Source organism: Hylobates moloch, unplaced genomic scaffold (genome assembly GCF_009828535.3).
Source record: "Hylobates moloch isolate HMO894 unplaced genomic scaffold, HMol_V3 SCAFFOLD_21, whole genome shotgun sequence".
NCBI classification, from domain to species: domain Eukaryota; kingdom Metazoa; phylum Chordata; class Mammalia; order Primates; family Hylobatidae; genus Hylobates; species Hylobates moloch.
The window spans coordinates 28,834,968-28,859,934 of NW_026652296.1; the positions used below are offsets into that span (position 1 = coordinate 28,834,968).

Consider the following 24,967-nt stretch of genomic DNA (forward strand, 5'->3'; position numbering starts at 1 on the left):
CGGCACTGAGCTTGGCTAGGAAAAGACATTAATTAGCGTCGTTTTGAATGGATGAATAAACGGATGGATGGATGGATGGATGGATGGATGGATGGACGGATGGACGGGCAGGCGGGTTTCGCCAAGTCAGGAAATCTGAAATTCTGAGGTTCAACTTCCCCGGGGGTCACGGAGCTTAGAATCCCACTGTTGTGTAAATTTCCCGCCAGCTGGCCGAGCTCGCGGGACGTGCACAGCAGCTTGGGTGGCGCGGTGCATGCCGGGACTTGTAGTCTTTCCTCTGAGTCCGTTGGATTTTTTTTTTTTTTTTTCTTCCTCTTTCCGGAATTCCTCCGCGAGAACAACCCACCCCGCCCCCCCGCCCCACCCCCCTACCCACCCCCCTACCCATTCCGCGAGGAACACCCATCCCCAACCGATTTTGAATCCCTCTGCGGCTTTCCTCCCTTTTTCTAGGGACGATAAAAGCATCTGGGGCAGGTCGACTCCTACCTTCGGTCGCGACATAACGCGATTCCCCAGGGGCCAGATCCAAACCGCCACAGCGCGCCGCGCGTGCTTATGCGTCCCGTTGCCAAGGCGACGGAGAGGCTCCTGGATCCGCCGCTCTGATTGGATGAGCCAAGGGCATGCTCTCGGCGGAGTGCGCAGGCTCTGGTCCACCAGAACTTCTGGAGGCTCTTGGGCGTCCTGGCAGCCTAGGTCCCCCGACTTCCTCAACCTTTCTTTCCCAGCCCCACGTCTCCGCGACCCTGGGGCAGTTCGTTCAGAGGCTGGCTCCCTCTGCCCCACGCCGCCTCCAGCTGCACTTTCCTTAAACTGAGAGCGCTGCATCTGAAAAGTTGTCAGCTTTCGGTAAATGTAATGGTACTGAGTTTCCTTACTTAACGAAGTTACTCACTAAGTCACCTGGTCAGTTGGTCAGTCGGTAACGCGGCCAGTCTGCTATCCCAGCCGCTTTCTAATCTTAAGGTCTATAGCCTCACCAACATTTGATGTTGTCCATCTTTTTCATTTTAGTGATTACAGTGATAGCTCATTGTAGTTTTTTTGTTCGTTTGAGACGGAGTCTCGCTGTGTCGCCCAGGTTGCAGTGCATTGGCGCGATCTCAGCTCCCTGCAGCCTCTGCCTCCTGGGCTTAAGTGATCCTCCTGCTTCAGCCTCCCGAGTAGCTGGGATTACAGGTGCATGCCACCATGCCAGGCTAATTTTTGTATTTTTAGTAGAGACAGGGTTTCACCATGTTGGCCAGGCTGGTCTCGAACTCCTGACCTCATGATCCACCTGCCTCGACCTCCAAAAGTGCTGGGATTACAGGCGTGAGCCACTGCACCCGGCCAGTTCATTGAAGTTTTAAAAGTACTGAGGTTGGGTTGACTGGGAAGGACATGAAGGAACTTTCTGGAGTGATGGGGATTTCCATCTCTTAATAAAGATGTGGGTTACATGAGTATATGCATTTGTCAAAATTGACTAAATTGAAAACTTAAGATCTATGCATTTCATTATTTGAATGCATAGCTCTTATTAGATCTATAGATAATATATATAAGAAATATATAAGAAAGAGACAAAGTTATCATTTGCAGATAGCATGAGAGTTTAATTGTTCAGAGTTCTTGGTTACAAAAAATTATCTTTGATTAACTGAAATAGAAATGGAATTCATTGGTAGGATATTGAATGAGTCACAGAGTTGTTGGAAATCAGAATAAAAAAATGGGGAAGGAATTCAGGGAGTCTATCTGATCAAAATTATGGTCAAAATCAGAGTTTGCAGAAACTTTGATTGGGGTGCCATTTCTGATTATTACTGGACATCCCACACCACTACTGGCATGACTGCTGCAAATAGTACTGGATGCTGTTGCTGGTACTAGCACCTCTGCTCAATAGATACCACTACTAGTACTGGAATTGGCCAAATGAATACTCAACAGACACCTGCTTTGTTGTACTATTTGCTTCAGATTTAAAGTCCACAAACTACTTTAGTTGCCAGGACTAGAGTACCTGCCTCTTCTAGCTTCATGCAGTAGTAGTGTGGAAGATGCTGCTAGTTGCCTACACAATATCCATTCTTCCCTTCTGAAATAGATGTCCATCAGAACTGTCTGCATTTAAAAATCCAAGATAATCTACAGAGTATTAGAACAAATAAAAGGGTTTTTTAAAAATCAATCCAAAAATGACTCACTATATATTGAATTTCTATATACCAACCATAGCTGATTGGAAACTACAATAAAATATATAGCAACAGAAATACAAGATATGTAGAAACAAATCTAATAAAGTATATGAAAGACATTAAACAACAAATTCTTATTTCATTTTATTTTTTTTTTTATTTTTTTAAGACGGAGTCTCTCTCTGTCGCCCAGGCTGGAGTGCAGTGGCGCAATCTCGGCTCACTGCAAGCTCCGCCTCCCGGGTTCACACCATTCTCCTGCCTCAGCCTCTCCGAGTAGCTGGGACTACAGGCGCCTGCCACCACGCCTGGCTAATTTTTTGCATTTTTAATAGAGACGGGGTTTCACCATGTTAGCCAGGATGGTCTCGAGCTCCTGACCTCGTGATCCGCCTGCCTCGGCCTCCCAAAGTGCTGGGATTACAAGCATGAACCACCGCGCCTGGCCACAACAAATTCTTATGCTTCTACTCTGTGTCCTGCTCTGTTCTTGACTCTGAAAATACAGCAGAGAGGAAAACTGACAAAGCATTTTCCCTAATGGAGTTTATATTCTCATAGAGAAAATTATAAAATATTATTAAAGGACATCAAATAAATGCAATGACATACCATGTTCATGGATGGGAAGGCTCAATATCAGAAAGATGTGTATTTTCCCCAATCCAATCAGGATTTTTGAGAAATCTTGTCAAAATCAAAAGAGCAATGTGTATACATCGGGGCAAGGAGACACTTCTCTGCCTAGCAAGCCAATGAGGAGTAGAGCTTCAAAACAGACACGGGAGAGTGTGTGTGTGTGTGTGTGTGTGTATACTTGATGTATAATAGAGGTGGCATTATAAATCACTGGGGAAGAAATAGAGGACTCAGTAAATGGCACTGAGAATTTACTTTCCATAGGGTTGAAAAATAGATGCCTAATTAAATGGATTAAATAAATACAACAAATATTTAAGACATATACATGTTATATTTATTATCTTGGGGTGGGAAAGGACTTCTTAGATAAACAATAATAAAGCACTACTCATAAAGGAAAAAGATGATCTGTGACTACCTCAAAATTTAAACTGCCAGGCCGGGTGCGGTGTCTTACATCTGTAATCTCAGCTCTTTAGGAGGCCGAGGCAGGCAGATCACGAGGTCAACAGATTGAGACCTGGCCAACATGGTGAAACCCCGTCTCTACTAAGAATACAAAAATTAGCTGGGTATGGTGGCACATGCCTGTAATCCTAGCTACTCGGGAGGCTGAGGCAGGAGAATCACTTGAACCCAGGAGGCAGAGGTTGCAGTGAGCTGAGATCATGCCACTGCACAAAAGACATGGTAAATCTGATTAAAAGATAAGCTACAGACTGGGAGAAAACATCTACAACATATATAACAAAGGATTGGTGCTCAAGGAACTCCTTCAGACCATTAAGGAAAAGATATCCTCACCCTCACCCCTACAAAAGAAAAGAAAAATGGGCAAAGGATATAAATAGGGAATTTTCAGCAGAAGAAACTCAAATGGCCAGTAAGTCAATTGAGAAATGTAAATAAAAATAATCATATGATTTGAAATACATCAACTATACAAAAATAAAATATGTCAATGTTTTTTATGAGGTCAGATGTTAGTGAGGACGTGGGGAAATGGGAGCCTTTACGTGCTATTCACACCTTGGGAGGCAATTTGGCAATATCTCATAAAGTTGAAAATGCACACACCTTACAACCCAGATATTCCACTACTAGACAATATCCTATAGGCCCACATCTCCATGGAATACCTTTCATCTTGTAGTTAATGTGCAAGGTGACAACCTTCCTAAAGAAATTTTTACATCACTACATAGGTCATATGTATAAGGATGTTGTTTGCAATGTTCTTGATAACAGCAGAACATATTAGAAACAATCTAAATGTCCACTAGTAGAGTGATAGATGAATAAAATGGGATATATTCTTTTTTTTTTTTTTTTGAGACAGAGTTTTGCCCTTGTCACCCAGGCTGGAGTGCAATGGTGCGATCTTGGCTCACTGCAACCTCCACATCCCGGGTTCACGTGATTCTCCTGCCTCAGCCTCCCGAGTAGCTGGGATTACAGGGGCCCACCACCATGCCCAGCTAATTTTTGTATTTCTAGTAGAGACGGTTTTGCCATGTTGGCCAGGCTGGTCTCGAACTCCTGACCTCAGTCAATCCACTGGCCTCGGCCTTCCAAAGTGCTGGGATTACAGGTGTGAGCCACCACACCCAGCCAATATATTCTAATAATAAAATACCATACGGTGATAAGAATGATCCAGATTTATATCGGTATGTACATATCCCCAAAACCTATTGTTGAGTAAATAAAAGAAAGTTGTAGAATGAGAAATGTTTTTTTAAGGTTACAATTTGTGTTAATTATAAACACATATAAAAGTATATTTCATATTATTTTGTATGTATAGGTAGTAAGAGTTTAAAAATACAGACTCAAAAGATATGCACCATAGCCAGTCCTCGTGAGTATAGTGGTGAGTATCCCTGCCTGTCAAAAGATATGCACTAAATTTATGATACTAGTTGGGGAGAGAGTGAAGGAAGTGGGGAGAGAAACGGGAACTTAACTACTTCAAGTTTATTTAGAATGTTTTTGTTTTATTTAAACAACAAAATTGAAGCAAATAGGTCAAAATAGCCTTACCTGGATTTAAGATTTTTTCCCCAATGAAAAACACACAGGCCATAGCAATAATATGATAGAAGAAGCCTAGCATGCTTTGGGAATGCATAACAGTGGGATCTAAACAAGTCTAATAGGAGTCAGTAAAGACTTCCAGGAGGAAATGAGAATTAGCTTGGTAAGGAGGATGGGAAGAGCATTCCAGGCAGAAAGAACAGCATATGCTAAGTTGGAAGTCAGAGAGAGCAAAGCATGACACAGATCAGTAACTAGGAAAGAGTGGAGTAGAGGGGAGAGACGAGGTTTCCAAACCTGTTTGGTCTTGTTTCCTTTTTCACAGATGTGGAAACAGCCCTAATGAAGGGAGTAGAGACAAGGGTTCCTACTCTGTCAATTGTTCCATGATAATAGTAATGCCAATGGTAATAATAATAATAATGTACTATGTTCCAGTCTTTCTACTAGGTATTTGAAACATGTCCTCTCATTTATTCTTACTACAGACCTACGGAGGGGTTTTTTCCTCCCTATTTCATAGATGATGAAACTGAGGCCCAGAGAAGTTAAAAAACTTGCTCAAAGTCAGTGGCAGAAACCACATCTCACAAGGCCTCCTTGTGTGCCATGCTAAGCAGGTTGGACATTTTCCTAAAGGTGTTGGTGAGTGTTTGAATTTCCTGTTGCTGCTTGTAATCACAAGAAACATAGTGACTTAAAACAACACAAATGTAGTATCTTACGGTTCTTGAGGTCAGAGATGTGAAATGGGTCTCACTGGGCTAAAATGAAGGTGTCAGCAGGGTTGAGTTCCTTTCGTAAACTCCAGGATAATCTGTTTCCTTGCCTTTTCCACTTGCATCCCTTAGCTGTGGGCCCCCTTCGATCTGCAAACCCAGCAATTACACCACTCCAACTTCTGCTTCTGTCTTCTCATCCCCTCTGATTCCTACTCTCCTGCCTCCCTCTTTCACTAATAATGACCCTTGTGATTTTGTTGGGCCCCTCTGAATAATCCAGCATAATCTCCCCATCTCAAGATCAGCTGGCCAGGCACGGTGGCTCACACCTGTAATCCCAGCATTTTGGGGGGCCAAGGTGGGTGGATCACTTGAGGTCAGGAGTTCAGGACCAGCCTGGCCAACACGATGAAACCCCATCTCTACTAAAAATACAAAAATTAGCCAGGCATGGGTGGGCACCTGTAGCCCCAGCTACTTGTGAGGCTGAGGCAGGAGAATAGCTTGAACCTGGGAGGCTAAGGTTGCAGTGAGCCGAGATTGCACCATTGCACTCCAGCCTGGGCGACAGAGTGAGACTTCATCTCAAAAAAAAAAAAAAAAAAAAAAACGAAGATCAGCTAATTAGCGACTTTAATTCCATCTGCAGCCTTAATTCTACCCTTTGCCATGTAACATAACATTCACAGTTTCAAGGAAATAGAGTGTAAACACCTTTGGGGGGACCATTATTTTGTCTACCACAGTAATCCCCTAAAGGGCTTTAAGCAAGGGAATGACAGGGTGAGACCCACATTTTAGCATCTTCCTATTACTGGTTTTGTAAAATGGTCGTTTCATGATTTAAGACAGATTGGGCTTTGTAATAACTAGTACTTCCAAAGGCTGAACAGTACATAGATATTAAATATGTTAGGTCTAATAACACATATGGGCTTTTAACTTGAAAGAATTCTTTCCTACATGTAATTTGTGTCTTCCCCCTTAACACTCAGTGGGAGTACAAAGGACTGTTATAATTGCCCCTCTATGGGTAAATTAAGGGACATTGGCTCACCTGCCTAGGATCGCAGAGCTGCTAAGGCCAGGGCCATGGTAAGGAGCTAGTATTCAGGCTCGTTTAACAGTGTTTTCTTTCTTTTCTTTTCTTTTCTTTTTTTTTTTTTGACAGGATCTCGCTCTGTCGTCCAAGCTGAAGTACAGTGATGTGATCACAGGTCACTGCTGCCTCAACCTCAAGCAATCCTCCCACCTCGGCCTCCCAAGTAGCTGGGGCTACAGGTTCATGCCACCACACCCGGATAATTTTTTGTTTTAGTTTGCTTGTTTGTAGAGACGAAATTTCGCCATGTTGCCCAGGCTGGTCTCCAACTCCTGGGCTCAAGCGATTTTCCTGCTTCAGCCTCCCAAAGTGCTGGGATTACAGGCATGAGCCACCATACCCAGCTTCAGCATTTCTTTACAGCATCCATGGGTCGGGCATTTGGGGAAACTTAAGTCAGCACATCTTTGGCACAATTTTCTACATATAGCTCAGTGCCCAATAAACATGTGTTGAATTGGCAAACACCCCTGCTTTCATTTCTGTGACACAGATAGTGACTTTCAAGGCAGGAAGCCTGGGGGCCATCCTAAAATTCCTTCCTTCCCCCCACATCCAATCAATCTGCAAGTCCTTTCAGCTGCCCTGCCAAAATATTCATATATGCTGAGTCCATCCCCTTCTTTCCAGCTTCTCGGGTCCCACTCTGTCCCAGGGCACTGTCACCTCTTACCTGAGCTGCTGCAGTGGCCCCCATAAAGGAAAGGGTCAGTGAGGGGTCGAAGTCTTTGACTTAAATAAATCAGATGACCTGGCCTCCCAGGTTAAATTTTCCTGTTGGATTTTTATCAGACATAAGAGAAGAAAAACTTTAACTCCCAATCATGGCCATATGTGCTCCTGCATGCTCCGGCCCCGAACCGTCCTCTTAACACCTCCTGTAGCTCCCTCTACTCCAGTCCCACTGGCTTTTTACAGAGGCCAAGCTATTCCCATCATAGGGCTTTTGCCCATGCTCTTCCTTCTGCTGGAAATACTCTCTCCACTCTTTTTCTTTTTCGTGTGTGTAATTTTTTATTTTTTTGAGACAAGGCCTCACTCTGTCACCCAGGCTTGAGTGCAGTGGTGCGCTCATGACTCACTGCAGCCTCCACCGCCTGGGCTCAAGTGATCCTCCCACTTCAGCTTCATGAGTAGCTGGGACTACAGGTCCCGGCTAATTTTTTTTTTTTTTTTTTTTTTTGTAAAAACAGGGTCTCCCTATGTTTCCCAGGCTGGTCTCAAACTCCTGGGCTCACACAGTCCTCCTGCCTTGGCCTCCCAAAGTTCCGGGATTATGGACCTGAGCCATCATACCCAGCCAAATTTCTTTTAGAGATGGGGTTTTAGTATATTGCTTAAGCTGGTCTCAAACTCCTGGGCTCAATTGATCCTCCCGCCTCAGCATCCCCATGTGTTGGGATTACAGGCATGAGCCACCGCGCCTGGCTTTCCACTCTTTGGGTCCTTCTTATATATCACCTCTCAGCTCAAATGCCACTTATTCAGAGAGGCTCTCCCTGTCTGCTTTGTTTCCTTCATAGAAAATTGGGACCATTTGTAAATAATTTATTTATCTGTTTGCTTATTTTGTTTGCCTTCCCTCCTAGATCTCAGATGTCTAATATGTAGCTACTAGCTGCATATGGCTAGTAAGCATTTGGAATGTGACTTGTCTGAATTGAGATGTGCTGTAAATGTAAAAGACACCAGATTTTGAAGAGTTAATACAATTTAAAAATGATATAAAATATCTCATTTATAGTTTCAAAATACTGACTATATGTTGAAATGATATTTTGGATATATTGGGTCAAATAAAAATATTATCAACAATTAACTTGTTTCTACTTTTTAAATGTGGCTGCACATGTGGCTGGCATTATATTTCATTTGGACAATGCTGGTCTATACCGTTAGCTAATGAAGGTAGGAACAATCTCTACCCACTGCTGTGTCCCTAGTCTCTATCATATACTAGATGCTCAGTAAGTATTTACTGAATAATTTGGTATTTATGAGAACTCTGGGCTTTTATGAGAGCTGAGACAGGCAGCCCCATGTATGCTATGAACTTGAGGGAGGAAGAAACAGGAAAGAAACAGTTTTATTTTTCTCCAATCACTGTATTTCAAAGGGCTTTGTGGATTCTCTCTGTCCTGCTCTCTATCCACAATCCCCAGTCACCTACTACTATAGATTCAGAGGTGGGGATGACGGCTGAAGGAACAAAGCTGGTGCAGCTGCTTCTATTTCAGTCCTATAGGAAGTGTCGTGATTATTTTACATTCTCCAGCTTTGGTCCTAGAAGCCAGGAAGGGCTCACCTCAACATCCTCAGAAACACAGATAGAGTTAGCTGGGGCTCACGAGGACTTTCCCAGGGTCATCTAGCAGGTCAGAGGTGAACAGGGCCTCAAACCTTGGTCTCCAGACCCCTTCCAGTACCCTGACCTCTAGCTATTAATACGTCCTGATGTGGTCTCCTTCAGACTGGAACCCTCCCTCAAACCCCTCTCCCAACATTCACCTATAATTTCTTGGGGCACCTAATGGCAGTTGTGCCTGGTCCCAGCAGAGCTTCCCTGGATGGCACCATCCTTCCTAGGGGCCGAAATGGATGGAAGGAAGGAGCGAGAGGATGGTTGAATGGATGGGAAGATGGATGAGTGAATGAGTGAACAGGAGGGTAGGAGAATGGATGAGAAAGGAGGAAGGCTGGTTGTTAGGGTGCCTGCACGGGTGGAAAGGATGTATCGGAAGGAATTACCCTCTTATCCCGTTCCAAGCAGACTCTGAAGAGCAGAGAGCCCTGGGCGATCAAAGTCCAGCCCCGTCACGTTTCTGCTAGAAGCGGAGGAGGGAGAAGTTGGGTGCTTTGCCCCGGGGCCCACAGGGACGTCCAGGCAGAGCCGGAAGGGGGACGGGAGTTTGTGGGCCGGCCGGGGGGCTCTAGGCGACATCCCCCCATCCACCCGCGCCTGCCGGTGCCAGGGTGGGGTAGCGCCCCCGCCCCCACCTCCGGAGGTGGCGGCCCTACGCAGCCCCAACAAACTGCCGTTGTCCCGCGGGCCGTGGGCCCGGCACACTGGGGCTTTGTCCGGCCCCCCGCCGCGACCCGAGGCGGGGGCCCCACATGACCGAAGGGGTAGGAGGAGCCTGCGGCGGCGGCGGCGGCAGCGGCGGCTCCACCACCATTTCCCTCCCGGGCCGGGGGTCGGCGGGTGGTGGCGGTGGCTGGGCAGGGCTGGGCAGGGCCGCGGACGCCAGGCCCCCCGTTCCCCACCAGGCTGCAGGCGTCGGGCCTGGGCCGTCAGGGCAGCTGTGACCGGATCGCTTCCCGGGCGGCGAGCTGGGGGTGCGCCCGGACCGCCGCCCCCGGGATCATGGGCAATGGCATGACCAAGGTAGGGGGCGGGCCCCGAGCAGCCTCCCCGGCCCCCGCCCCGGCCGCCGCGGCCCGGCGCTGACCAGCTCGGTCCGCCCGCCTCTGACCTTCTGGTCTCGCCGGTCTCTGTGCGGCGGCATCTCCGTGTCCCTGTGACTCGAGACCGCGGCTGTCTGGTCTCCCCATCTCTGACCCTGCGTTTCTGTCCCCGCTGTGTCCGCCCTCTCTCCGTGACTCTGTGTCTCTCGCTGTGTCTTGCTGTGGCTGTCACTCCCAGGCTGTCTCCCAGTGAGTCTTGCTCTCCGTCTGCATGTGTCCCTCTGCCTTGTCGCTGACTCCTCGGCTCTCTCCGGGGCTGTTTCTCCATCCTTTCCCGCCTCTGCCTGTCCCTGCCTTTCTGCCTCCCCAGCCCCAGAATTTCCATCCCTGCACCCTGCAAGTCCACCTCTCTCCTCTCCTCTCCTCCTAAGACCTGCCTTCCTCCTCTCCCCTCTCATACCCAAGCTGGCCTCCCTTGATTCCCTCGATTGGTTAACTGGCCCCCTCGCCCACCCTCCCCAGAGCCCCAGACCCCTCTCACAGAGGACCCAGGGCCCACAAAAAGGAAGACAGTGCTTCCTGAGCCCTGAAGTGCGTACCCTTCACGGGACAGAGAGGGGCTGTGGGCCCCCCAGCTGCCCTGGGGGTGGAAGGGGGTGCAGCCCCTGCCCCACTGACCCTTGCCTGTCCTTCCTCTAGGTACTTCCTGGACTCTACCTCGGAAACTTCATTGGTGAGCACTGCCCACTCTGTCCGGAGGCCATGGCACTCTGCCTGTCTCAGGCCTGTGTCCACCATTCATGCTCTGGCCCACGCATCTCAGGAATGGGGTTGGGGGCAGGGAAGCGGCCCCAGGCTGGGAGGGGAAAAAGGCTGATGGAGGACAAGGGGTGCACGTGCAGGCGAGTGTCCCCAGGCTCGAAGGGACATGGAGGGAGCATGGGGGCCTGACACTGACATCCCTCCCCGCCATTCAGCCTTCCCCAGTGTTCTACCACGAGACCAAAGGGCCAGAGCAAAGGGCTCGGGGCCTGGGCTGTGGACCTGAGCAAGTCTTCACCTGCGCTAAGTCTCAGCCTCCTTCTCAGCACAAAAGGTCCACCAGCTGCTGAGGGCTCTTCTGGCCCTGAGGTTCTGGGTTGAGGTCTGTTTGCAGGTGCTGCTTCTAGTGGGGAAGCTAGGAACTCTTCCCTCCGTAGCTTCCTCCATGTCAGAGGAGAGGTCCCTGGAGATGGGCTGGACCTTCTTGTGAGCAGAGTCATGAGCACCAACCCTGTCACACCCCAGAGCCCTGGAGCAGTTGGGCAGCCTGGAGCTGGAAGTTGTTGGGGGCAGTGAGCTGGCAAGCTTTGCATTCCCCACTCTCTCATCCATTCCTTCCACAATCTTCAGTCAGGAGGAGGGGACACCCACGTATAGATACCTTGTTCTTCAGGGGCTTCCAGGCTGGTGGCAGGCAGGCAGAGCGGAACATAGACCTTGCGTAGAAAACATGCTGGGTAGAAACCATGCTAAGGGGGCTGGGCGCAGTGGCTCATGCCTTTAATCCGAGCACTTTGGGAGGCGGGGGCGGGCAGACCACCTGAGGTCAGGAGTTCAAGACCAGCCTGGCCAACATAGTGAAACCCCGTCTCTACTAAAAATACAAAAATCATCCAGGCACGGTGGCAGGCACCTGTAATCCCAGCTACTCGGGAGGCTCAGGCAGGAGAATCGCTTGAACCCAGGAGGCGAGGGTTAGAGTGAGCCGAGATCGTGCCACTGCACTCCAGCCTGGGCGACAGAGCGAGACTCTGTCTCAAAAAAAAAAAAAAAAAGAAAAGAAAACATGCTAAGGGGTAGACTGATCCAGGGTTGGGTGACCTAAGGTGGGAAAATCATTTCCATCTGCAGAGCCAGAGAAAGCTTCAGAGAGGGAGGGGCTCAGGCACTTCACCCTCGTAAATCCTGGTCCCTTCCTTCCTGGGAGCTCCCTCAGCCGCTCATGCCACCTTGATTTCTGTGAGTATTTGGCCAAGTAAGGTCTGAACCCTCTGTAAGTGTGCAGGCCCCACAAGGGCAGGAGCCACGAAGCTGGCCCCAGACCTCCAGTGCCCAGCCAAAGTATACACGTGGTTAGCACTCGGTAAATGCTCATCGAATGAGGAAGTGGAGATAGAGGGGACATGTGTTATTTATTCTGAATATAAAAGATCTGCATACGCTGGGTATGCAGCCCCTAGAGAGGGCCACTGTAGGGTACATCCTGGTTCATATATCTTTGTAGATAAAGACATAATATTTAAAACAAAAGTAGAAGCTTATTCTGTATCCTTAAAAATACATTGTGGGCATCGGCCGGGTGCGATGGCTCACGCCTGTAATCCCAGCACTTTGGGAGGCCGAGGTGGGCGGATCACCAGGTCAGGAGATCGAGACCATCCTGGCTAACACGGTGAAACCCCGTCTCTACTAAAAATGCAAAAAAATTAGCCGGGCATGGTGGCGGGCACCTGTAATCCCAGCCACTCCGGAGGCTGAGGCAGGAGAACGGCGTGAACCTGGGAGGCGGAGCTTGCAGTGAGCCGAGATTGCACCACTGCACTCCAGCCTGGGCGACAGAGCAAGACTCCATCTCAAAAAAAAAAAAAATTGTGGGCATCATTGCGCATCAGCATATAGAACTCTTTTTAATGGCGGCACACTGTGCCAAAGTATGCCTACACCATTAATCATCCAGTCCCTTTTTAATGAACACTAGGTTGTTCCCATGTTTAAACTATCTGTGATATAAGCAGGACTGCAGAGAACATCATCCTCCACACACCGCTTTCTGTGTGAGCAAGAGCTTCTGTAGACAAGATTCCTAGAAGTAGAATCGCTAGGTCAAAGAATATGCCTGGGAAGGGTGTTTTGGATGGAAAGAACAGCATGAGCAAGGATGGGGATATGCTGGACTGTTACTTGCATGTGCCCTGGAAGCAAGAGGATCAGGGAGCCGGCAGAGCGTGGGCCGAGGTGGAGTGGCGGGGTGAGGGGGAGAGCTGGGCAGGCAGTGAGCTCCCTCTGCCCTTGGCCATCAGGGACAATTAAGTCACACCAGCTAGATTGGCTCAAGCATCCTGTTTCTTTCAGATGCCAAAGACCTGGATCAGCTAGGCCGGAATAAGATCACACACATCATCTCTATCCATGAGTCACCCCAGCCTCTGCTGCAGGTACTTCTTACCCCATCCCAGGGCTATGCGGGGGTGGGAGGGTACAGACCCATTTATCAAATATCTACTATGTGCTAGGTGCTATGCTTCCTTCTTGACTCATGTTAACTCATTTGGTCTCCACCACTGGGCCATTTTACATTATCACCCCTATTTGGCAGCTGAGGCCCAGAGAGGTCACTTAACTCACCTAAGATCACATATCTAGGAAGCTGAGGAGTTGGGGTATGAACACAGGCCATCTAGCACCAGAAGTCTCACACTGAACCTTAAAATGGCCCCCATATGGGCTTCCCATGACCCAACTGGATGGATGAATCCAAACGGATGACTCTGGGCTCTGTATCTTGCTATGCAACCTTGGGCTGTGAATTCACCTCTCTAGGGCTTTGATCCCTCAGCTCTGTCTGCCCCCAGGAGGCTGCTGTGAGGATGCAAAGGGACTGCAGGATGGTGAAGATGCTTTGCACACTGTAAAGCGTGGTCCCCTCTAGAGTGGTTGGTGCTGGTATTATCAAGTCCTGGGAAAGGGGCATGAGGGTGTTAGGACCCAGCAGAGGAAAGTAATAAATCCAGACTACACGTGCTTATGTCAGGAACATCTTCACTGTTTATTCGCTTTATGACCTTGGGGACAGGACTTTGCCCCTTCTGAGCCTCAGTTGCCTGATCTGTAAAATGGGAACTTTATAACAGTACCCACTTCACTGAGTGGTTGGGAACCACATAAATAGATGCCCAACCAATCACAACTGATACTATAACAAAGTTAATCATATTCTTATCCCATAAACAGAGCCTCTTCCCCCTTATCTATTAGAGTCTGTATCATCCACTGGAGAGAAAGAACCATGGGTGGGAAAGGGTCCTGGAGATCTGAAACGAAGACCCGGTTCTGCCATAGACTTGCTGTGTGATCTTGGCCAAGGTCCTTCCCTTCTCTAGGCCTCGGTTTTCCCATATGTCAGATTTGATATTCTCTAACAGCAACCTCCAATAATCTATGATTTTCAATGTCATTCAGAGAAGAAATTTCCAGGCCACTGCAGTCTTATTTTGCCTCATAGGGCAGCCTCGTTTGGGAGTATTTGGAGTAAACAGTCACTAGATTGCACATTAGTATAGTCACTATTTACTAATGAAATGACAGCCTACACAATGAGTCTCTGCTCCTATGGCCCTTCCTGCTTCTCCCAAGCATCTCTCCCTCCCCGCTCCATCAGCGAATTTACCAGGCAGGGTTTGATAGTACCACACAAACCCAAGGCCAAATGTGTTGCAAAGTGAAATTGCAAACCTTGCCAAAGATGCAGGATGTCCTGACCTTGGGGAATGTGAGTGAGAGAAGGGCTGGAATCTCACAAAGCCATGGACAAATGAGAACCTGGCTGGTGGTCCCTTGGTTACTGCTAGTGGTGGGCCTGGCCCCTGAAAAGAGCCATTTGAACATCAAAATGTTAAGACAGTTTCTTGAGAAAAGCAAGGAGGTCCTCAGGGAGGCGGGCAAAAATAATCTTCATGATATTGTGTGGCTAATCAGGAAACAAAGGACATCACAGCAAGTTTGTTGGAAAAAATTCCTGGCAATTTATTCCTTGATTATTCTCATAATTAGCACATCATTTTATAACCATGATTCCTGAAATGTATACTTGTTTTCATGATTTTTGTTTCTTTTCAAGATAATCAAATCTGCTTTACCTTTTTTACGATGTAATTTTGTAATTCCCATTTGGAGTGGAGTCCCTTTAAGTAGCCCTTTCCTGGCTACTTGATAAAGGTTCCTGGGTCCCTGTTGGGAGGGATAGGTGATGTCATGCCCAAGTCGCTGATGGGGTTAGGAGACACCATCTGCTTAGAAGGTTCAGGAATCACAAGTGGTCACAGCTGGGAGGCCTCAGAGATGACAACTACTTTCTTTGGACAGAGAGGACCACGGTAGGCCAGAGAGGGGCAGGAACTGGACTGGGGCTATGCCCTGCCTGGGCAGCTCAGACCAGCATCAGGGAGGGTTGCAGCCAAGGTCCCCTGCCTGAGTGTATTTTGTACTTGTAGGATATCACCTACCTTCGCATCCCGGTGGCTGATACCCCTGAGGTACCCATGTAAGTTCCCCTGGATGGACCCACAGATGGACAGACAGCTGCCTCCTGTGGTGGGGGAGGGGAGGGGGTTTGAAGAAGGACAAAGTACTCAGGCCAGAAAGCCATCACAGGTGGACAACTCAAGCAGTCCTAGGTTTGACTCTGTCTCAACCATGCCCTTGTGATAGGCCCTTGGCCAAGACTCTCGACCTTCCCGAGCCTCAGTCTCATCAGCTATGAAATGGGAAAAGGACACTCTGTACCTTGGGACCAGCTACACCAGCTGATTTGAAAGGGTCACGTTCAGCCTGTTCCTGGCCTTGGGGTTAAGACATCTGGGTTCCAGCCAGGCTTTGCCATTTACTTGCTGTGTGACCTTGAACAAATCACTTCCCCGCTCTGAGCCTCACCTGTAAATCAGGAGAGCATGATCAGAGTCAAGGAGGCTTTCAAAGATCAGATGACACAGGTCAAGGATCTAGGATAGGGCCTGGAGTATAATCGAGCTCAGAAAATGGGATTTTTGTTTGTGGCATCAGCAGTAGTGCCTCCCGGCTTGGGATGGAGCCAAGCAGACAGTCCTGCCCCTTGAGAATCTTGCTCCCAGCCTGCTGCTGCCCATCATTGTGCCCAGGTGCTCTGATCGCAGACCCCAGAGGAGTGGGACCCCTGTATTTCCTCCCACCCATTTCTTTGAAAGGCCACAATAAACCCACCATGAAAACAGGGTCCACAGGAGGAGTGCTCCTGCTTAGATGGTGAGATTTGCCCTGACTGGTCTCTCTCACTGCCTGAAATACCACCATTCTTGCTTCACACACACACACACCTCCAGCTTATGCTAAGTACTGGCCCATATTCACTGCATGTGCTGGCTGACCTGGGGCTCTGTGTCCCTTGCTGTCCTGTAATTGGGGTGGGGGCAAAACAACTCCTGAGAGATCTGCCCCGCAGTGCTCTCTACCCTATTGCTTTCTCCTCTAGCAAAAAGCACTTCAAAGAATGTATCAACTTCATCCACTGCTGCCGCCTTAATGGGGGGAACTGCCTTGTGCACTGGTGAGTTAAGGGGAGGGGATAAGGTGGGGGAGGAAGGAAGTGGCTGTGCCCTCTGCTGAACACACACTCCTCCTATGGGAAGGTTGGACCTGTGAGGGATCTTCTCCAGCCTGTCACAGCGCCTGAGGGCCCACCATTCACTGGAGAGAGACAAACCCGGGACTCTATTCCTTATGAGCTGTGTGGCCATAGCCAAGTAGCTGTTTCTCTCTGAGACTCAATGTCCTCATCTGTAAAATGGGGAAAAGAAAGCTGACCTGACGGGACTGTTGGGAGGGATAGGTGAGGTCATGCAGGTAGCTCGTCACCCTCCAGTAGTTCTGGGCCTCCCTTCTCCCCTCCAGGCCTTGGAGGTGATGGTGCAGGGCAGTGGGGAACCCCGAGCTGGGAGACAGGAATTCTGGGTCTTCCCAGATGCCCCTCGCTCAGTTGATGTCATTCATTCCTTAACTTCTCACTGAGCGCCCATCCTATCCAGGCTCAGGCTGGCTCTGCTGGAGGCCCAGCAATGAGGCCGGTTTCCCAAGCCTCATCTCCCACCCTCTCCCTCGTTCCCCTTTCCAGCTGTACTAACCTCCTCCCCATCCTCCAAATCTACCAGGCTTATGCCTCATGGTCTTTGTACACACTGCCCAGAAGGTTCCTGACTAACCCTTATCCATCTTTCAAACTTCGTTGATGTCTATTCCTTGGGAACCCCTTCCCTAACCCCACCCCACTTATAGATTAATACCTCTTCCTATGTGGATCTCCTAGCCCCCAGACGCATCCTCAAAGCTATTATCACCACCTGGAATTGATTATCTGATCAATGTCTGTCCCCCCCAGCCATACTGTAAGCTCCAGGACAGCAAAGACCATGTCTGTTTTATACCCGCTACAACCCCAGTGCCTGAAAAAGAACAGATGCTCAGGACATATTTGTTGACTGAATGAATGGTGTTTCACTCAGGCCTTTGATGTGGGAGAACCCAGGGGATGCTCTAGACAGAGGGAACAGCATGGCAAAGGCCTGGAGGTGGGATGGCAAGTCCTGACAGGTCCCTTGTAGTTGGAGCTCAGGAGGCAAGGGTGGGAGAGTTGAAGCAGAGTGAGGTGCCTGGGGGGCACGGAGGACATTGGATCTTACTTGAAGCCTGAGGGGTTGTTGGGGATCCCAGCTTTGCAGGCATCTCTCGCAGCACCACGATTGTGACAGCGTATGTGATGACTGTGACGGGGCTAGGCTGGCGGGACGTGCTTGAAGCCATCAAGGCCACCCGGCCCATCGCCAACCCCAACCCAGGCTTTAGGCAGCAGCTTGAAGAGTTTGGCTGGGGCAGTTCCCGGAAGGTAGGGATGGGGTCAAGGGCTGGGTTGGGCCAGGGGTGGGAGATCCTTCTTCCCACTCGAATTGATCACTGATTGGAACATTTTTAGCCTGTGCCTCAGACCTAGATTTTTCTAGGGTCTCAAACTCATGGCCTTTGAGCTAATCCAGCTCCTAGGTCTATTTTGTTAGACAGCCAGGTGTTTTCTTTTTCAATTTAGAATTTGAATGCCTTTAGATCAGTGCAGGCCCTTCCATTTGACCAGGTCTTCCAGCACTCCCCACTGCCTGCCCTACCTGGCTGGAACCTGAAGGATTTGAGTGTTTGACCCCATCCGGGAGAATTGTCCATGTCCTACTCCACCCCTGTGTCCTTGATGAGACCACAGCAGTTTCCCTCTTATACCTCTTGGGCAGATGCTACGTAGAAATGTCAGGAACTAAGCCTCCCTGGGAACAAAGGATGAGAGGGGGAGGGCTCTCAGCAGGTTGAGGGCGGTACCCAGAGGCTCATCTGCAGCACGGCGTTGGGAAAGAGTCGGGCAAGGAAGAAATCTGTGCGAATGGGGTTGTGAGCACAGAGGTGCAAAGTGGGGGGAGTTACCCAGAAGTGCAAAGCGGGAGGAGTGATCCCCGCTGGGCGCCTGGGGGTCACTTTAGCAGGTCTGGAAGCTGGAGTGTCAAAGGGGGAAGAGGGGTCAGGGAGAAGGAAGGGCCTCCTAGAAGGGAAGGGGGACTCAGTGAGGGGATGGAAACCCCGGAGAAGGGAGGTAAAGAAGACGCTCAGGAAGGGAGGGGCTCAGCGAGATGTGGGACGCTCGGAGAAGGGCGAAGGTCGGGAGGGTGGGGGCGGGGCCGGCAGCCTTGACCCCGCCCCGCGGCCGGCCTTGACCCCGCCCACCTTACCCGCCCACCCCAGCTTCGCCGGCAGCTGGAGGAGCGCTTTGGCGAGAGCCCCTTCCGCGACGAGGAGGAGTTGCGCGCGCTGCTGCCGCTGTGCAAGCGCTGCCGGCAGGGCTCCGCAACCTCGGCCTCCTCCGCCGGGCCGCACTCCGCAGCCTCCGAGGGAACCCTGCAGCGCCTGGTGCCGCGCACGCCCCGGGAAGCCCACCGGCCGCTGCCGCTGCTGGCGCGCGTCAAGCAGACTTTCTCTTGCCTCCCGCGGTGTCTGTCCCGCAAGGGCGGCAAGTGAGGATGCAGTCCCGCCGTGGCTCCCCACTTCCTCCCGACTGGCTCCCTTTGGGGGCTGTCTGCGCCTTCCACGCCCCCCAGGACGGGCCCAGAGGCTGGGGGAGCCCCGCGGCGGCCTGAACCCTGCCTCCCGCGCCCACCCTGCTCGTCCGCGTCTGCAGGCAGCGTCCCCAACCCGTGCGTCTCTATGTCCGGGCCGGCCTGCTGCAGCCACCTGGTGCCTTAGTCCTTGGGCTGGGGGAGGGGGCCCACCCTTAAAGGCGGCGGGAGGGGAGGGAGGGTGAGTGGAGGGTTTGACGGGCCTGGAAGGTATTAAAGAGACACAGAAGAAGCTGCCTGTCCGAGTGCCTCCCAGTCATTCAACAAAGGCGGGGCTGCAGGATTCTGCCAGGAGCCAGCAGGACTGCCAGGGGCCAGCAGCCTGCAGAAAAGGGGATGCGAGGGAGCCTGCATCCCCTGGGGGCCTGAGGAGCCCACCACCCTCCCGCAACTGCAGTCTGCGGAGTTGCCTCCTGGGACCCCACCTCCTTTTCTAACATCTCCCCTCCCCCAAAGCCACGGTGTCCCGCCCGACAAGGCCCAAGTCTCTCCTTCTCTCGGAACCCCCTTCCACCTTTTGAACCCCTCTCCTCCACCCTGAGGGGCCCCTCCCCTCCCCTCCCCGACTCTCTTCCCTTCCCTGTGCACAGATAGTAGCTAGGAAGGTGAGGTAGCGCCTCCCTCATCCTGACCTTTTACTGCATGAGTTCACTGAATCCTCAGGGAGGAAACAGAGGCTCAGAGAGATCAGGCAGCTTGCCCGAGCACACACAGCCAGAGCAGGGAAAGCTGGACGCTCGCTTAGTCAGTCTGAGTCCCACGATGGTAGGCAGTTAGGAAGCAGCTCCTCTGGTTTGGGAGGTTCCTGACAAGGAGGCTCCACCCCCAGCTAGTGGGAATGACCCTTCCTGCCAAGACTTTAAAGGCCAGCGCTGCCCATCAAAGCGGCAGCTGGCTCTAAGGATGAGTAGAAGTCACTGCAGCTGATATTTCCAAAACTAAAGTTAATCCAAAGTTGAGAGGAATCGAAAATAGCTATAACCCAATAGCCACTTGTATGGGGTTCTTCATATGCACAAATCACCGTGCTTAGGGCTGTCGGGGAGGCATCGATTCCAGCACTGGAGTTGGAGGATGGACAAAATAACCTTCAGCTGCCACCCCAACTTCCTACTCTTCATTCATTCAACAAATGTCCATTGAGTACCTACTGTGTGCCAGCCATTGTGCTCGGCCCTGGGTATACAGCAATGAGCAAAACCTCTACCTTCATGTAGCTGACATTCTGGTCGGGAAGACAGCAGATTAAAAATATGCCAGATGGTGAGGGGGTGGACCGTTTGGTTATCTGGGGGAAACATTCCAGGCAGACAGAACATTAAGGCCATGAGTTAGTAACCTCCTGGCCAGTAACCTCCAAAATCAGAAGGAGCCGCTTCCTAACTACCTACCATCGTGAGTTAGGGTCTTTCCCTTCACAGCTCATGTGAAGAGCAAAGTGGCTGGACTCACCAGAGTGCAGGGAGCCTGCAGTCCTCCAGGCTGGTTAGTGGTGCTGCCAGACGCCCCATTTAAAACACCTTCTACCTCTCATGGTGTCTTCCCCTATTTAAAAGGCTCCATGGAGGCGGAGGCTGCAGTGAGCCAAGATAGCGCCACTGCACTCCAGCCTGGACGACAGAGCGAGACCCTGTTTGGAAAAAAAAAAAAAAAAAGCCTCCATGGCCCTCATCATCTATAGGACTGATCTGATGTTCCAGATCAATCCTTCAAGATGCTTCAAGAGCCAGGTGGCTACTGGAATATGGGGGCTGGAGGAAAAGAGGAGCAGGAAGAAAGCCCTCCCAGCAGGTACACATCAGGAACAATGCTTCCAGTCTCTGGTCAATGCTGGCTGGGTGCCCAGCTCTGTGCCACTGCTGTGCAAAGGTGCAGGGAGTGGGGGGCATTCTCTCTCAGAGCTTCAGTTCCATGAATACAGCAAGGAGTGGAGCAATCTGAGCAACTTCATCTCTTTCATATCCCACATCTCCTTTGACAATTTAATGAAAGATGCAACCCCCCCAAAAAATGCATAGACATGAAATTTACATTCACTTTTAGTGGGTCAGAGACCCCCGCCAAGAACCCACAAAGTGCAGGTGTAGCTGTCAGCAGGCAGTGTGGGGCACTGCTTAGGCTCCCGGGCTCTAGGGAGCAGAGAGACACATTTTGGCTCCTGGCTCCACCACCCACTAGCTCTGTGACCTTGTTAGAGGGCTTTAACCTCTCTGAGCTCAGTCTTAACATTAAAACAGGGCATTATACCAACCTCATAAGCTGTTGTGAGAACCAATTGAGACACTGCAGGAAAGTGTTTAGCCAGGCCCAGCACTGTGATTAGCAGTCAGTAAGTGGGAACTCCTAATATTTACAGAAATAAGTGTGACCCCTGGACTACCTGCATCAGAACCTCACGGAGGAACTCATTACAATGCAGGTTTCCTGGGCTTCCTGCCCAGAAAGTCTGATTCTGCAGGTCTGGGAGGAGGCCATGAGTGTGCATTTGAAACAAGTTGCTGCCTCTCAGTTCTGGCAGGAGTTAGTTTGAGAAGCCCTATGCCTTTCCAATCTCGACAGTCCGGGTCCTGAAAAGAGACTGACAAGTTTCCAGGTGGGCTGGGAAGAGCAGGTGACAGTTGCAGGATGGGGCAAAGCTGTGTCTCTGGATGCTCCTGGGGGCCCGCCTCCTGGGACCTGCAGAGCCCAGCCTACCCCACTTGGGTGGGTCTTGTGTCCCATAGCGCCTCCTGCCGCCCCATAAAAGAGGATCAACACCCTCCAGACTAGGCTACTATGGAGAGGAGCAAAAGGAAAGGGCCTCCCAAGAGAGGGGACAAAACAGAAAGTGAAACCTGCCTGCCCAGACTTTCACTTTCATAGCCTCCCAGCATCATCCAGATGGCCCGTAGTCCCCAGGCCCACGTGGGTCGAGCCACTGCAAGCCTAAGACCTGGCCCCTTGAGCAATGCATCCCTGATGGCCAGAAGGAAGGAAAGGTCCCCGACAGCTGGTGACCCATGGCAGAGCCAGAGGTTCCCTGTGCCTCTGGGACTGGGGGGGGGGCACAGATTGAGAGTGGGTGCTACGTGGGGTTACACTGGGAGGATGCGGGCAAGACCCTCTTTCGCATCCCCTGGAAGCATGTAGCGAAGCAGGGCTACCAGGTGCAGCAGGACTCAGCACTCTTCAGGGTAAGGGGACAGGGGACTGGAGATGCTCAGCACTGGGCAGGCTCTGGACACAAGTTGCCCCAGCACTGGGACTGATGGATAGCTGTGTGACCCTGGGCCACTTGCTGGCCTCTAGGGCTGAGGGTAATGTTCTCTACATATGAGGGACTCTCAGACACCTTCTTAAAACAATCAGCCAAGGCTGCCACGACCTGCACCACCCTCCCCTCTCAGAGGGCCTCTTCTCCCACTCCACCAATGCACTAACGGGAATTCCCTCAGCCTCTCACCCCCAAACCCACCAACCTCTGCAGCTCAGGAACCTTTTTGGTGCTGCCAACACCAGCCCTTCTCAGGGACCTCCTGCAGGAATGTCCTCCCTTTCCCCAGTCATCATTAACTTCTTCCAAACTGGCTGCTTTCTTGAGAAAGAGATGGTTAAGCTGAGGATGGTGGGAGCACGCCAGGTAAAGGTGAAGAGTAGAAGGTGTTGCAGGCAAAGGGAACTGAATGTGCAAAGGTCTAATGGAGATAAAGATAAGAAGCATTTAGAGATGAAAAGAACTAAAGTGGGGGAGGAGAGGGAGTGGAGGCAGATGTGGCCCGGGAGGGGCAGTTCATGCATGGCTTGGAGGCCATCATAAAGAGTTGGAACTCTTTCACAAGGACAATGGGGAGCTATGGTAGGGGAGGGTCAAAACCAGATTTGTGGCCAGGAGCTGTGCCAGAACTGTAATCCTACCACTTTGGGAGGTCAAGGCAGGAGGATCACTTGAGCCCAGGAGTTCGAGACCAGCCTGGGCAACAGAGTGAGAGCCTGTCTCTATAAAACGAAAAAAAAAAAAAAGATCAGATTTGCATTTAGAAAGATCCCCCTGGAGGACCTCCTGGCATTGTGGAGGGACAGTTGCCGTCATTTCAATTCTGAGCTCTCTTCCCTGAGCAATAAGCAACCAACCGCACATCACACACCACCACCCCAAACACCAAAGTCACCTCCAGCCCCTCCTTCTGTGGCCTCCCCCTCCTTCCACAGTGGGAAGCATCTGGAGAGTCTCCTCACACCAACTCCCTCCCTCTCAGCCTCCCAGTCCCCCATGACCAGTCTGGCTTCTGTCCCTCTTGATAATGCCTCTAGTTGCCAAATCCAAGCATATGTCTTCATCTTCTTTGGCTCCTGGATGGGTTTGGGTGGGTCTGCATCTTGTAGGCCCTCCCTCCTCCTTGAAACACTCTCATTTGGCTTCCAGAATCTCTGCTGCCTGCCCTGCAACCCCTCCCAGGCCTTCGCTTCTCAGCCTCCATCCTGTCCCCTCCTCTGCTGGGGCTCCCAGCACTCACTTCTGAACCTACTTCCTCATGTCCCACTGTCCCCTTCCATGGCCTCAGCATGGTGGCTCCGGGTCTTCCTCTGAACCCCAAGCCTGCTCATCAAGCTGCCTGCTGGGCGCTGTCTCCTGGATGGCCCCCGAGCACCTCAAACTCAACACACCCCAAACATCACACTCATCAGCTCTGCCCCACAGACTTCTGCCACCTGGGTACCTGAACCCTGGCCACTCCCCACCTTCCAGCCTCATTCTACTCCATTACCAAGGCCTGCTGGCTCTCCCTGCACAATGTCTTTTCAGTCCATCTGCTGGAACCCATTTCTGTCAGCTCTCACAGGACAACTGCAGTGACCTCCCTGGGCTTCCTGCTTCCCCCATCCCTCAGCAATCCCCGCAGTCCTTAAGAGGGATCTTTCTAAATGCAAATCTGGCCTCGACCCTCCCCTACTCAGAATCCTTCCACAGCTCCCCATTGCCCTTGTGAAGGAGTCTCAACTCCTCACTAGACCCTCAAAGCCATGCATGAACTGCCCCTCCCTGGCCTCATCTGTCTCCACTCCCTCCCCTCCCCAACTGTAGCTCCTTTCATTTCTAAATGTTTCATGTCTTTATCACCATTAAACCTTTGCACATGTGATTCCCTTTGCCTGCAATGCCTTCTGCTCTTCACTTTTACCTGGTCAGCTCCCACCATCCTCAGCTTAACCATCTCTTCCTCAAGAGAGCCTTCCCTGGGAGGTGAGGAATAAAAGACTACAAATTGGGTTCAGTGTATACTGCTTGGGTGAGGGTGAACCAAAACCTCACAAATCACCACTAAAGAACTTACTCATGTAACCAAATACCACCTGTTCCCCAAAACCTATAGAAATTTAAAAAAAATTTTAAAAAGAGAGAGCCTTCCCCGATGCATTCATTTATTTAATGCATTTATTAAGCTCCAACTCAGTGCTTCTTCCAAGTCATCACTGACTCCAAAGGTGAAGGCTCATTGAACAACTTTCCCTGTGAATTTTAAGTGTCTGGTGTGAGTTTGTCTTCTCCAGCAGACCATGAGCCGCTTGAGGGTGGCGTCATCAAGCACTGTGCCTGGCACATAGCAGGTGCCCAATAAGTGTTGAATGGGTGGTTGCATGGCCTGTCCCTTAAGACGTATATGCTGTTGTTCAGAGGCAAGAGATTCTGGGGGCTGGCCTCCCCATCTTTTTGGCTGCTCTGACCCATCCCTCAATCCACCACTGTCACACACATGTGACTCCTTAGCTTCAAACCCTTCTGGTGCCCAAAGCTCATGGAATAAAGCTTGTCCTTCAAGGACATTCATGATCTAGCTTCAGCTTATCTCTTCCTCCTTAATTTCTCTTGCTCTGTCCCCCACCACACACAGTCAACCCTCATTATTCATGGATCCCGTAGTTGCAAATTATCCTATTTGCTATAATTTA

The 24,967-nt window shown here is 50.6% G+C and overlaps 2 protein-coding genes and 1 long non-coding RNA gene across 9 annotated transcripts in view; 2 read left to right on the forward strand and 1 right to left on the reverse strand.

The window, feature by feature from the left end:
* TTLL9 (tubulin tyrosine ligase like 9) overlaps positions 1-9,616 on the reverse strand; it is a 75,286-nt gene extending 65,670 nt beyond the window's left edge. Inside the window, exon 1 of one of the 2 annotated variants that reach the window (XM_058432954.1) lies at positions 9,444-9,616. Coding sequence is in view for 1 of the 2 variants with exons in the window: in XM_058432953.1 (XP_058288936.1) it covers positions 493-507 (15 nt within the window). In the remaining variant the exon portion in view is untranslated. Of the gene's footprint in view, positions 1-492; positions 547-9,443 lie in introns of those variants that run through there. The other variant, XM_058432953.1, reaches the window with a different exon arrangement.
* On the forward strand, positions 655-7,802 carry LOC131382210 (uncharacterized). 3 transcript variants are annotated; one of them, XR_009211475.1, is made up of 4 exons: positions 655-867; positions 4,642-4,707; positions 5,360-5,516; positions 6,765-7,802. It is a non-coding gene; the product is annotated as an uncharacterized LOC131382210 (long non-coding RNA). The 3 variants fall into 3 exon arrangements; XR_009211476.1 differs by having other exon boundaries at positions 655-855; XR_009211477.1 differs by lacking the exon at positions 4,642-4,707 and having other exon boundaries at positions 658-867.
* Positions 9,617-9,685: 69 nt separating the features above from the next.
* On the forward strand, positions 9,686-19,282 carry DUSP15 (dual specificity phosphatase 15). Of its 4 annotated transcripts, none has more exons than XM_058432955.1 (7): positions 9,686-9,821; positions 10,800-10,833; positions 13,215-13,297; positions 15,353-15,402; positions 16,366-16,440; positions 17,601-17,772; positions 18,669-19,282. In XM_058432955.1, the coding sequence occupies exons 1-7, from the start codon at positions 9,810-9,812 to the stop codon at positions 18,939-18,941; spliced, it is 699 nt and encodes a 232-aa protein (XP_058288938.1). In that variant the 5' UTR covers positions 9,686-9,809; the 3' UTR covers positions 18,942-19,282. The 4 variants fall into 4 exon arrangements, with proteins under 4 accessions (XP_058288938.1, XP_031997774.1, XP_058288939.1 ...); XM_032141883.2 differs by lacking the exon at positions 9,686-9,821 and adding an exon at positions 9,856-10,080 and having other exon boundaries at positions 18,669-19,272; XM_058432956.1 differs by lacking the exon at positions 9,686-9,821 and adding an exon at positions 10,356-10,691 and having other exon boundaries at positions 18,669-19,222.
* The last annotated feature ends 5,685 nt before the right edge of the window (positions 19,283-24,967 follow it).